This window comes from Martes martes, assembly GCF_963455335.1.
Source record: "Martes martes genome assembly, chromosome: 1".
Taxonomy (NCBI): domain Eukaryota; kingdom Metazoa; phylum Chordata; class Mammalia; order Carnivora; family Mustelidae; genus Martes; species Martes martes.
The window spans coordinates 116140909-116155069 of record NC_137888.1 but is presented as its reverse complement, the minus strand read 5'-3'; the positions used below and the strand labels follow the sequence as shown (position 1 = coordinate 116155069).

At 44.9% G+C, this 14161-nt stretch overlaps 1 protein-coding gene and 1 pseudogene across 3 annotated transcripts in view; one reads left to right on the top strand and one right to left on the bottom strand.

Moving 5' to 3' along the window:
- Positions 1-420: 420 nt before the first annotated feature.
- Positions 421-14161, top strand: part of NRROS (negative regulator of reactive oxygen species) — a gene marked incomplete at its 5' end in the record, with an annotated part of 35572 nt that continues 21831 nt past the window's right edge. The window contains one exon of one of the 2 annotated variants that reach the window (XM_080821910.1): positions 421-528. In XM_080821910.1, the coding sequence (XP_080678036.1) occupies positions 421-528 (108 nt within the window). The remainder of the gene's footprint in view (positions 529-14161) is intronic. The other variant, XM_080821909.1, reaches the window with a different exon arrangement.
- LOC308351075 (coiled-coil domain-containing protein 159-like) lies at positions 5714-10475 on the bottom strand (annotated as a pseudogene). The gene is made up of 2 exons: positions 10356-10475; positions 5714-6275 (listed from the first exon to the last, which is right to left on the bottom strand). The product of its transcript is annotated as a coiled-coil domain-containing protein 159-like (transcript).

Genomic DNA, 14161 nt, shown 5'->3' with positions numbered 1-14161 from the left:
GCAAACCAGGAAACCGACTCTTAACTGTAGAGAACAAACGAATGGTTACCAGAAGGCAAGTAAGTGGGTGTGGGAATGGGTCAAACAGGCGATGGGAATTAAGGAGCGCACATGTTGTGATGAACAGCAGGTGATTGAAATAAAACTTAAAAAAAGAAAATCTCTAAGGCAAGAAAGCCTGGGAGCCTTGGTTAGGACTACTGGGAGACCCTGAGTCACCAGCCTCCTGGCTCACCTGCAGGCGCCCCGGGGCCCTGCGTCCCTCCGGCCGCCCCCGCCCCCCATCCCCCTGCCACCGCCCGCAGTTCCCTCTAAGATGCCTGCTCTCCGCGAGTGCTGAGTCGCTGAGCCGCTGAGCGCCTCGCTCTCCATGTGACTACAGTTTCCGTCCGTTCCTTCCGCAAGTGCTAAAATAATCCGATGCCCCAGGGAGAGGAGGCAGCCCAGCCCTGCGCTCGGCTGCTCTCGAGGAGGCCGGAGCCCCGGGAGAGGATGCGCCCCGCGGAGCCGCCTGGGCCTGCGGGAGCCGTGAGTATTTCCTGCGGGGCGGCCGTGCTGGGGTGGGCGAGCTCGGGCGCCGCCGGCCGATGGGAGGTCCGTGTCCGGGGCCCACAGCCGGGGACGGACGGGGAAGTTGTGGCTTGCTGCCTACGAACGCCACCGCTTTGCTGCTCAGTTTGGGGGCCACAGCGCCGGGGAGGTGGAAAACCTCCCTCTGGGAGCACTTGAGCTGACAGAGGTGGTGTGGTGTAGTGAAAATAGTGGAGCCTTCAGATTCCTCTTTTGAGGGTTTGCGTCCTGGTGCTCGGGGGAGAATTTCTGAGTCTCAATTTCTTCATCTGTGAAATGGGAACAATGATGCTCCCTTCCTGGGCTGAGTGACTGGAGGTAATGAGACTATCTGTGAATACTGAGCCTGCTCAGTGCGTGGATCTGCCTTCCTCCCCCATAACGTGGTTTGAGAATCACCATTTCATAGATGAAGGCACTGAGACACGTATTTATGGCTGTCTTAGCGGGTAGGTGTGTTCAAGGCTTTGGGGATAGAACTTGAGCAAGACAGGAAGAGCCCCTTCCCCCAAGTGTTTGTCCTTGGGAAGTTCTGTAGGGTTCTGTTACTTCGCCTCTCAGCTTGTTAAGTATCAGAGAGAAACTAAACCTCGGGCCCCTGACCACTTGTCCAGTACTCTTCCCAGCCCTGGTGGCCTCTCCATGTGGACCAGGTTGTAGCGGGTTCAGGTGTATTCCCATGCACTTAGGGGCTGACTTAAGTGAGGGGTCACTGACCAGGCTTCTCTGGAATGCCCTCAGAATGGTCTGCTGGCTCACTTTGCCCCAGAGAGAAGGTGGCCACGTGTCCAACCGTGCCTGGGACTATAGGAGGCTGAGCAGGTTCCTAAGAATGGAGTGCCTGGATAGGCCTGGTCGTGAGTGGTGCACTTGCAGGGGAACAGAGTAGACCCCACTGGAGGTTTCTTCGCTGACGGGTACAGCCTGTGAGAGTCTGGATGGTAGAAACACTCACTACATAGGGCCTGCCTTGTGAGATCACGCGTGCCCTCTTCACCTACCCACTGCACCGCAAAGACTGCTTCTGTGGATGCCGATGGTTTGCTGGGTTTCACAGCCCCGAGACTTATTTCTTCTCCTCACACGCCTATAGGTTTGTACGTGTTATGTCTGAGAGTTCCTAGAGGTGATTTAGGGAATCGTGGGCCAAGAAAAAAAAAAGTAGAACAAAACAAGACTTTGATTCTTGCCTTTAGGTTAAAACAAAACAAAACAAAACAAAGCCAGTTTCACAAAGAAGTTGCTTTCATCTAGTGGGTCCCCTCATAGGACCTTCATGAAAACTCATATACACCTGATCCCACTTAGTGTTTACACCTGTCATCCAAGAGCAGGAAGCTCCCAGAGAGAGAGCAGGGCCTGGAGTCCCTGTGTTGGAAATGCATTGACCTCTGTCTGTCCTTGGCTTCTTTCTTCATCATAGAAGAGCGATGCCAGTACCAATTATGATCTTCATTCTGGCTGCAGTGTGTAACTAGACTCTTGGATGGACAACTGGATGTGCCTCACACTGTCCTCAGACCCACATTACAGCCACATAAGTTAGAGGACAGTGGGCTTTCAACCATGGCTGAAAAACATGATCTTTCTCAGGGGATACTGTATATTCAGTGATGCTTACTGACAGGTCTGCATATTCATGACAAATATTTTTGTCCTGGATAGAACTTCTTTATTATACTCCTTTCCCACCCCTCAAACTATTCTTCTCAACATCACTGAACAAACATTACATGCTAAGTATGTGGGGGCTTCTGGGCTAGGCTAGGTGAGGCTCTCTGAATGCTCCCAGAAGTGAAGACAGGGGTAAAGGACACTGGTATTTGGATCTTAACAAGCTTCACAAGCCACTCTAAACATGAGTTCCGGGGTCTTTTAGTTGCAAATGACAAAAACCCAACTCAGCCTGGCGTCAGGGAAGAAAAAAAAAAAACCTATTGTTTTAAATAACTAAAAAGTCTATGTGGAAAAGCTTCAGGCATGGCTAGATCCAGGTGCTCAAACATGGGCAGCTTTGCTTTTTTTCTGTTATTAGGCAGGTCATAAAGCTGGTGGCAAAGATACTCCCATTCCTCCGTGAATTCAAAGAACTGCAGCTCCAAGCTTAGTTCCCACCAGTTTGGCATCTGGAGCAGGAAGAGAAAGCCTCTTTCTCCCATAGTTCTAACAACAATCCTTCTGTTGATTCTCATGAGTTTGTCATCTGTGATGTACCCATTGTAAGCCAATCACTGTGGTTAGGAAAATAGAGGGCTCTGATGGGCCCAGCCTGGTGCTTAGGCCTCTCCTTGGAGCCAGGGATTGAGGTCAAATGCAAACAAACATGGACTTCTTAAGAAAGGAAGGCGGTTGGTGGCATGACAATGTGAATGTACTTAACAGTACTGAACTTTATGCTTAAAAATGGTTAAGATGGTAAATTTTATGTTATGTGTATTTTACAACTAAAAAAAAAAAAAAAAAGAAATAAGGACACCTGAGTGGTACAGTTGGTTAATCATCTGACTCTTGGTTTTGGCTTGTGTCATGATCTCAGGGTGGTGAGATGGAACCCTGTGTTGGGCTCTGCACCCTGCACATAGTTGGTTTGGGACTCTCTTTCCCTCTCCCTCTGCCCCACCTCCTTGCTCACTTGCACGTGCTCTCTCTCTCAAATAAATAATTTTAAAAAAGATTTTTATTTATTTGACAGAAAGAGATTGAGCATGAGCAAGGGGAGGGGCAGAGGGAGAGATTGAGCGTGAGCAAGGGGAGGGGTAGAGAGAAAGGGGGAAGGAGAAGAAAGCTCTCTGCTGAGCAGGGAGTCTGATGCAGGACTTGAACCCAGGACCTTGGGATTGTGACCTGAGCAGAAGGCAGATGCTTAACTGACTGAGCCACCTGGGTGCCCTCAAATAAATAATTTTTTAAAAAATCAAAGAGAGAAAGAAGGAAAGAAAGGAAGGAAGGAAGGAAGGAAAGAGAAAAAAGAAAGAAAGAAAAAAAGAAAAGAAAGGAAAAAGGAAGGGGTGATTTCCTCAAAGGGGAATTGAGGAGTTGTTACCAGAAGGCGAAATGATTGTGGGTAGGACAAATCAACTGATTTCCAGAGTCAATGGAGTCAGGTGCTGAGACCAAACCACATGTGTCTTCTCACTTCAATGCATGAGTGATTTCAGAATGAACAAAGGGAATAAAGGAGGAAGTAGAACTGTGTCATGTTCTCAGCAGCAAGGTGGGCAAGAGGAGCAGGGCTGGTACCTGTGATGGACTGAATGTGGCCACGAAGCCCTGTGAGGACACAGGGACACCCCACATCCAGCCCAAACCCAAACGTCACTGTGGTCAGGGGCTAGCTGCATGTCCCAAGAGACTCTGCTGCACCTCCAGGAAAGAAAAGAATCAGGAGGGGATTTCTCCACAGAAGTTATCACTTGAGCACTGCCTTTTTACCTTGACTCTTGTCAAGCAGAACCTCAATGTCTGAGGCAGCCCAGCACCCACAATGCCAGCAGGGGCTCATCTTGGGGTATGCATCCTGTTCTCCAGTAACCTCATGTCACTCCTTTTTAGATGTCAGGCTGGGTACTGGCTCCTCCTGGTCCTCCCTGTTGTTATTCCTCATCTGGTCCAGCTGCAGTCCCTTGGGTCTCTCCTGCTGTTCTGATGTTTCCTTGGGGGTCCCACCCAACGCCAAGCCAGGGTTCTCCCCCTCAGGTCATTCCATGGTTGGCCCTGGTTCACCTCCTTCAGCTTCATATACGTTAATGGTTTCCCTATCGCTGCCCAGACTGACACCCTGAGACCTCCTCATGGGACTCTCCTGATGGCTTTACTCTTGTTCAAGGTTCTCGAGCCCTTTCTCTAAGACCTGAACTGAAGTTTCTGTTATATTTAGTAATAATGGCTTCTTATTTCCTTCTAACGGCCCAGATTTTTTCAGGCTTTCTAACTCCTTTTGCAGAACTGTGAAGGCCCTCAGATTTGTCCCAAGTACACTCCAGGGCATTCACAGGTTACCTCATCCCCACAAAAGCCCCAGGGGCCCCGTGAACACTGGAGGGTGCTATTCAGAACATCAAACACTGTATGCGATGGGCACTGTCTAGTCAGAATGGACATTGTCGTTAAAAGCAGGGTCCTAGGGCGCCTGGGTGGCTCAGTCGTTAAGCATCTGCCTTTGGCTCAGGTCATGATCCCGAGGTCCTGGGATTGAGCCCCACATCGGGCTCCCTGCCCAACGGGTGGGATGCCTGCTTCTCCCTTTCCCACTCCCCCTGGTTGTGTGCCCTCTCTCAGTGTGTGTGTCTCTCTCTGTCAAATAAATAAATAAAATCTAAAAAAAAAAGAAGCGGTGTCCTAGGACCTCTGCCGGGTCAGAGGTTGCTAGATTGCTGGATCCTTGGTTGCTGGATCATTGTGGGGTCCTGGCAGGTCCAGGAGAGGGGCCTGGCTCATAGGATATCTATTTACCAATACATACAAACCCGTGCTCCCGCTGAACGTTCACTCAACAAGCAGGTGCATTTCCAGCACCTTCTACCCGGGCCTGAACTCAGCTCCAGTTTTGGCTTTGCCGAATGATTATCTTTGCTCTTTCTGAGCCTTGAATTTCCTATCTGTAAAATGGAGATAATGGATTTGAACTTAGATGTTTGCACACCAATGTTCACAACAGCATTGTTCACAACGGTCAAAAGATGGAAGCAACCCAAGTGTCCACTGATGGGTGAATGGACCGACACAATGTGATCTGTATGTACAATGGAACATTTTTCAGCCATAAACAGGAATGAAGTTCTGGTATCTGCTACCACATGGAGGGATCTTGGAAACATTAGACTAAATGAACTAAGCCAGGTACAGAAGGACACGATATATGACGTGATATATGATATATAACCACCACTTACAGGAGGTACCTAGAATAGGTGAATGTTTAGGGAAAGAAAGAACAGCAGCTACCAGGTTGAACAGAGAGTTACTGTTTAGTGGGCAGAGGTTCACTCTGGGATGCTGCGAAAGTTCTGGAGAAGGACAATGGTGAAATTGCATGGCAATGTGAATGTGTTTTTTGTTTTTGTTTTTGTTTTTTTTTTTTGAGGGTCTTGCCTAGTTTATTTTCTCTCTGGAGGGGGTCTTTAGGGAGAGCAGTCCTGGCTGCTCAGGCAGATGGGAAGGAGTGGCTTTTGATGAACAGTGGCTGGGAACGGTCCTGGTCTGAGTCTGAGTCCCAGGAGGGGAGCAGAGGGCTCAGGCCTTGGTGCCCTCTGTAGCCCTTGAGGTTCGAGGCCCTGGGGCAGCCCCCAGAGGACATGAGGCCATCAAAGGAGTTCTGCAGCACGTGCACAGCGGACCATATGTCACTCAGCTCCTTTTGGAGGTCATCCCTCCAGGAGCCACTGCCTCCTGGTGGCACCTCCTCGGTCTCCGGCCAGTTGGATGTCTCATACCCCTGCTGCTTCATCTTGGTCAGGACCTTGTGGCACTTCACCTGTGTCTTCTGCATCTTCTGGATATTCACCAGGTTCTCTGTGATCTCATCCTCCTGAGCCTCTGTCCCGGATCTCCTGGGCCAGCAGCTGCAGGCAGCGAGTGGTGCGGGTTCTCTGCACCTCCTCGCTGTCACACGGGGTCTTCTGTAGCCCCTGCAGGCCTTGAGCCAGGGCCCCATACAGCTCCTGGCGTCCCTGCTCCACACCCCACTTGTGTCCCTCCTTCTCTGTCTGGTGGCTTATAGGAAGGACTCAGCACCTCTGCAGATTAGATGGGATCATGACTGAGCCCCAACCACACATGAGCCCAGCTTTGAATGCAGCTGGCCCTAACCCTGAACAGACCCTGACCCTGACCCGAGACCCACCCAACTTCTTTCACTTTGGGCTAACCCAGCTGACCCCCGGCAATGTGAATGTGTTTAATGCTACTGAGTTGTACACTCAAAAAGGGTTAAAATGGTAGATTCTATGCATTATTTTACCCCAGTAAAAACTAGAGGTAATATTGCCTAGTTTGTTGAAATGTTGCAGAGAGCTAAGTGAAATCAAATGTCTGTAAGAAACCTTTGCAACCTCAAGTGCTGGTATTGCCATTAGTATCCAATAGGAGTAAGTTACAATCCACTTGTTTTGATTTTATCCAAGAATTCCTAAAAAAAAAAAAAAAAAAAAAAAAAAAAAAAAAAAAATTGCTATTTTTGGGAGGAAGCGTTTTTGTTTTTTGTTTTTAAATCCCGTTATTCCCATTCTTCTGTGAATTCAAATAGATTTTAGAGAGAGAGAAAAAAAAAACAGCCTTAGAACAAATAGCCACCTTGCCAGTACAATTTGAGGGATTTTGAAAAAGACAAAATGATCTCCCCTGCCATCCTGAAACTACACCGTGAAAACTTTGTTACTTTTCACCATTACCTATCTAAATACCCATTACAGAGCAGCACGTAAAAGAGGGTTTCAGTCATTCACACTGCAGTGGCAGCGGCTTTCTTCCTAATTCTGGCTGAGGACACTAAGGCAGTGATTATCAAATCTTATTTTTGGTTTTAACAAGACAAACTTTCCCCCAAATAGCCTTTGCAATCTCAATTAAATGGAGATTAAATTAATTAAACTGATCCAGAAGATTGAACAAGGAGTAACTTTATTTTTAGTTACACCACTTGATATGCTCCCTAAAGTATTTAGGGGGAAGTATGCTGGTGACTACAATCTATTTCTAAATGCATCAAAAACTGAGGTGGATTGAAGGCTGGATAGAGGGATGGGCAGATGGAGAGCTGTGTGAAAAAGCAAGTGTGGTAAAATGTTCAGAGTAGAAGCTAGGTGGTGGGTATACCAGCAAGCCCTATCAAATTCTTTCAACTTTGCTGTATGTTTAAAATGTTCATAATAGGGGTGCCTGGGTGGCTCAGTGGGTTAAAGGCTCTGCCTTCGGCTCAGGTCATGATCTCAGCGTCCTGGGATCCAGCCCCGCATCAGGCTCTCTGCTCAGCAGGAAGCCTGCTTCCTCCTCTCTCTCTGCCTGCCTCTCTGCCTACTTGTGTTCTCTGGCTGTCAAATAAATAAATAAAATCTTTAAAAAATAATAATAAAAAATAAAAAAATAAAATGTTCATAATAAAATATTGGGGAAAAGTTAAATTACTAACAATACCTAGTAACTGCTCATATTCCTTTTCATGAACGTAAAATCAAATAATAAAAAATTTTAAAAAAACTTCTGTAAGAGCTACAACTTTCTGTACCAAATTTTATTATATGGATCATTGCCCAACTGAACTCTTAGGATGTGATGAGAAGAAGACACATGCATTGGGCCATGTAGGATGAATAGGAGTTTGGCAGCTGGAGGAGACCAGAAAAAGGGCCTTTCCCACAGAGGAACCAGTGTGTGAAAATACATGATTTAGTCATGGATAGCAAGTATCTGGGGGTGGCTGGGGCTTGCGGTATTGAGGTTGAGTTTTGCTGGATTCAGACGAGGTTTCAATTGCAGATCTGACATTCTCTGGCTCCACAGCCTACACCTTTGTGAGCCTCAATTTACCATGTATGAAATGGAGATAACATTCACCTGCTAGGATTTTGTGAGGATCGTTACATGGAAAAACCCTGGAACGGCATCTATCCCAAGGTGAGCACTTGATCAACATTAGCTGTTGCAACTGAGAGCCTTGGGGAGCAAGCTGGGGGCTTGAATCCTACCCCACTGAGCTGGTCAGCCCTCCAGAATCTGTATCGTGTCGTTCCTCAGTTGGGCTCTTTCTCAAGAGAGCCAAGGTAGGAGGGGTGGCGGTAACATTTCCACTCTGGGCCATAAGCCTTGGTCCTCACCCATAACCCCTTTCCTGCCCATAGTCTCCCACAGACTCTGGGTGGTCTCTCCACCTCCGAATGTCCCCAGGTCCGCACTCCACAGCTCAGATGGGAGACAGTACTGCCGCTCCTCTGTCTTGTTTATTTTAATACCCGCTCCCCTTTGGCACAGAGGAAATCTGCCTTCCCTTTAATTCTGATGTTACCTTGTCTTACTAATGAAGTCCACATGTTTCCTTACATTGACAACGTTTTCCACACACATTCTCTCATTCAGTCTTGACATGACCCTGTGAGATCAGCAAGGTGACGGCCTCATTGTCACCCACGGCCCCACTGGAGTGTGAGAGAGAACAAACCTGTGATATTGAAAGGAAATGATGGGTTTGAAACTGATGCATCTTTGGCTGAGTGCCTGTCCACAGAGATTATGTGGGGCTCTCATAAACAAGAGTGACAACACGTTCCCACTGCCAGCCCAGTAAGAGCAAGGTGTTGTCACCCCACTGGAAGCACATTTGTTTGCATTTTTTTTTTTTTAAAACCTGTGGCCGTGGAACAGGATGGAGTGAACTGACCTCTGTTCGTTCTAAAGGGCTGACCCTGAGCACGCAGAGAAGCCGCTGACTCCTTTGTAGCCCCAGGAGACAAAGTCCAGCAAGATAGTGCTTAAGCAGCCTGCCACATACTGGCTGCCCAGCGTTGTCACTAGGGAAGAGCCCAAGCGAGGAAAATTGGGGTGGGAACCAGACATCTGTATTTTGAACCATGCTTGGAAACCATGACACTGTGTCCCCTGTGGCACCTTGCCCATATTGTCTCATCTCTCTGGCCTGAGTGTTCTCACCTCCAAAATACCGGTGGGAAGTGCCTTCAGAAATGCTACAGTTCTGAAAAATATGGTCGGTTACTAAATTTGAACGAACAGGCATGTGCCAGGACAGTCATGTGCAACAGATGAGTCCTTTCTCACATAAATTCCTAGGGCCACACGTCCAAGGAGGATGCCAGCAAATTCAAATGGTTACAACTCCTCGCTTATCTGTGCAGGCTGAGTGTGGGATCCAAGTCCTAGAAGCAAATAGGAAGGGTATTTGCACAACCAGCTGCTTACAAAGCAGGGGGCTCCCACCCAGGGTGTGGTTAAGCACAGGCAAGTCGATAACCTTTAACCTGCTAAGGATGACACTATAAATATGACAAAGACTATTTCTTGAACTTTCTTTGAAAACTTGCCTTATAACACAAACATTATGATTCCCGTTTTCCTGGGGCGGGGGTGGGGAGGAATCGAGGCCAAGAAGTTGAATGATGTACTTAAGGTCAAGCCAGGCTTTGAACCTGTTCCATCTGTCCCCTTAGCCTGTGCTGCTCCTTTGCCCTTAATAGCCTCCTTCCTAGAAGCCAGACTGAGAATATGCAGCCCCAAATCTAAATCCCCTGGACCCCGAAAAAGTAAAATAATGTCTATAAAACAACTTACTTTGGTTATCAGTCAATGATATATTTTTCTTCCATTAACTCCAAATATGATCATTTTAAGCATGCTCACAGTAATTTCAATTCTAAGTACCTATAAGAAATTCTCTACTTTAGTGATATTTATTAGGCTCTGATTATAACATATATTTTAATTAATAGATTGATTCCATTCTTCTAAAACTTGTCTTTTTTTTTTTTTTAAAGATTTTATTTATTTATTTGAGAGAGAGTGTGTACACACGAGGTGGCGGGTAGAGCTGAGCTGAGAGTAGAGCTGAGCAGGGAGCCTGATGCAGATGCAGGGCTCCATCCCAGGACCCTGGGATCATGACCTCAGTCAAAGGCAGATGTGTAACTGACTGAGCCACCCAGGTGCCCCACAACTTTTCTTAATATAGTAATTAAAGTTGGTCGTTGGAAAATCAGAAAACACAAAGAAGCAAAAATACAAATATGGAAAAAGCAAATAGCAGGTGCAGTTCTGCCCACTGCTGAGATTCAGATGTGTACCTTTTCAACTATTACAACTTTTTCAACTATTTCCACCTTTTTCAACTTTTTTCCATACACATATATGAATGCACATTCCTTTAGCAAACTGGAGATGACACTATACATTCTATTTCGCATCTTCCTTTTTTTCTTAATATTTTATTATGACCATCTTTCCATGTTGCTAAGTTTATTGCCACTGAAGCATTTTTAATTGTAGCACAGTGTTCCCATCATATGGGTGTATCATAACATATTTAGCCAATCCATTCATTGTTGGACTTGTAGGTAGTTTCCACTTTTTTAAATTTTTTTTTTTTAAGATTTTTTATTTATTTATTTGTCAGAGAGAGAGAGAGAGAGAGAGAGAGAGAGCACACTGGCAGACGGAGGCAGAGGGAGAAGCAGGCTCCCCGCTGAGCAAGGAGCCCAATGTGGGACTCGATCCCAGGACGCTGGGATCATGACCAGAGCCGAAGGCAGCTGCTTAACCAACTGAGCCACCCAGGTGTCCCTCCACTTTTTTAAATTTTTAAAAAAGATTTTATTTATTTATTTGACAGAGATCACAAGTAGGCAGAGAGGCAGGCAGAGAGAGAGAGGGAAGCAGGCTCCCACCGAGCAGAGAGCCGGACGTGGGGCTCGATCCCAGGACTCTGAGATCATGACCGGAGCCGAAGGCAGAGGCTTAACCCACTGAGCCACACAGGCACCCCTGGTTTCCACTTTTAAAAATTATTATTACTAATATTGCACTGAGTATCTCTGTAAAAATAGTTTTACATACATTATAATTCCTTCAGATAAACCCTTAGGAGTGGAATTATTGAGTCAAAAGTAATCTACATTTTCAACACCTTCAATAAATTTTGTAAACTTGTCCTTTAGAAGTGTGCCCATTTTTCTCTCCCATCTTCAGGGTATAAGTTCTGGGGGCAAAGGGTCCTCAAAAGCCATTGTTTTAACAAGTTTAAGAGCCTATGTTTTAGCAAGTTCATTATTAAGAGAAAAAGCCAGAGAAGCAAATTATGAAGTCAGAATTCACACATCAAAATTCTAAATGCCATGTTACCCCAATCCTCAGTATGTAGGTTCTTTTTTTTTTTAATTTAAAAAATTTTTAAATTTATGTATTTGAGGGCGAGAGCACAAGTAGGAAGGAACAGCAGAAGGAGAGGGAGAAGTAGATTCCCCACTGACCAGGGAAGCCGGATCCAGGTTGAAGTTGATCCCAGGATCCTGGGATCATGACCTGAGCCAAAGGCAGACGCTCAATGACTGAGCCACCCAGGCGTCCCTGCCGGTTCTTTTAGACATATTGGCCATCTGAACATCGATTCTTTACATAATATAAGAATGTACTAATACAGCCAAAGATTTACAACTGTTTCTTTTTTTTAAGATTTTATTTATCTATTTGAGAGAGACAATGAGAGAGAGAGTACCATCGGGCGGTGGGGAGGGATAGAGGCAGAGGGAGAAGCAGGCTCCGCGCTGAGCAAGGAGCCTGATGCGGGCTCCATCCCAGGACCCTGGGATCATGACCTGAGCCAAAGGCAGAGGCTTAACAACTGAGCCACCCAGTTCTTTACTTTTATAAATATTCTTCATTTTCTTTCTACATATAATACCAAAATCAAGTTTAAAATATCTTTGAAATTAATAGTACACATTTTGGACATTTATCCAAAGAAGATGTAGAAATAAGTCAGTAAATACATGTAAATGCTCCACATTGTTAGATGTTACGGAAATGCAAATCAAAATCTCAAAGGGATAGCACTTTACACCCGCTGGAATGGCTGGAATAAAAATGACAGGAAATAACCAGTGTTGATGGGGATGAATTGGAACCCTCGTACATTGCCAGGGAGAATGTAACATGGTGCAGGACCTGGAGAACAGTCTGGCAATTCTTCAAAAATCAAACAGAAGGATGACACGTCCCAGCAATTTTATTCCCAGGGTGTATGCTCAAGAGAATTGAAAACATGGCCACATAAAAACTTGAACATGGATGTTCATAGATGCATTATTCATAATAGGCAAAAGGTGGTAACAGTCCAATGTTCATCAGCTAGTGAATTCATGAGCAAATGTGGTAAATTTGGCCATATGATGGAATATTATGCACCACGGAAAGGAAGGAACGACTGACTGATTCATGCTTATAATATAGATGAAGTTTGAAAGCATTATGCTAAGTGAAAGAAGCCAGACATAAAAAGCCATGTATTGTATGATCCAATGTACATAAAATGTCCAGAATAGGCAAATCCATAGAAACGGAAAGGAGATTAGTGGTTGCCAAGGGATGGGGGAAGTGACTGCTAATGGAAATAGGGCCTTGTTCTGGGGTAATGCAGATGTTCTGGAATTAGATGGTGGTGATAGCTGTACAACTTTGTGACTATCCTAAAAACCACTGAACTGTACACGTTTAATGTGTGAATTATATGGTATGTGAATTATGCCTTGTGGCTTATTTGTAGGGAAAGAGAGCACAAATTAAATTTTAAACTTTTTTAGACACTTCTCTTAGATTTTCTCGATTTTTAAAGTATGCCTGTGGCTTATTTGTAGAGAAAGAGAGCACAAATTAAATTTTAACATTTTTTAGACATCTTTCTTAGATTTCATAGCTTGTTACCAAAGTAATCCTAAACTCACTATTGAAAAGTTGAATAGTTTTTATCTTCTATCTATCTATCTATCTTTTGGGCCTTGGTCAGAAGGACTCAGGTCCCCCCTCATCTTGAATTTAAAATTTGAGCCAAAATGCTATTCTTGCTTTTCTTTTTTTCCTTTCCTTTCTCCCTCCCTGTTCTTCTTTCCTTTTCCAGACTACATTTTAAGCAGTAAATATATCTTCCTAAACCATTTGCTTGGTGTCAGTACAATTTCTCTGAGCAAAAATCTTGCAAATCAAGTTAGTTTTATGTGCAGATTCTCATAAAACAGAGATGATGTCTACAATTATCTAACATGATGATTTGTCAGTACCCAAAATAAGTCAATTTTCCTGTTACAAGAATATAATTAGTTTTAGAGTACACTTTTCATTTTTTTCATTTTTATTTTATTTTTTTAGGGAGGGAGCAGGGTCAGAGGGGGTGGGGTCGTGGGCAGAGCAGAGAGACTCTTAAGCAGGCTCCATTCCCAGCATGGAGCTCCATGATGGGCTCGATCTCACAACCTTGAGATCATGACCTGAGCCAAAATCAAGAGTTGGCCACAACTGACTGAGCCACCCAGGTGCCCCTAAAACTGTTTGTTCTCTTATGTGTTAATTTTTTTAACTTTTAATTTTGAAACCATTTTGAACTTACAGAAAAATTGCAAATTTAACTGAAAGAATTCCTATAAATTCTTCACCTCTGTTTACCAGTTGTTAAAATTTTGTCATATTTGTTTTTTTTTTCTCTCTCTCTATTTATTTAGTTAAAACTACATATATGGGGGTGCCTGGCTGACTCAGTCAGTAGAGCACATGCCCCTTAATCTCAGGGTTGTGAGTTCAAGCCCCACACTGGGCGTGGAGCCTACTTAAAACATACATACACACACATGTGTTTTTTTTCCCTGAATGGTTTGAGAATAATGTTGCAGACATCCCCCTTTACCTCCAAACAATTCAGTGTATATTTTCTAAGAACAAGATTAGTCTTACATAAATGTAGCACAATGATCAAAATCTGGGCATTTAACATCACTGTAATACTGTGTTTTTTGTTTTTTGTTTTTAAGTAATCTCCATGCCAATGCGGGTCTTGAACTCATGACCCTAAGATCAAGACCTGAGTTGAGATCAAGAGTTAGACACT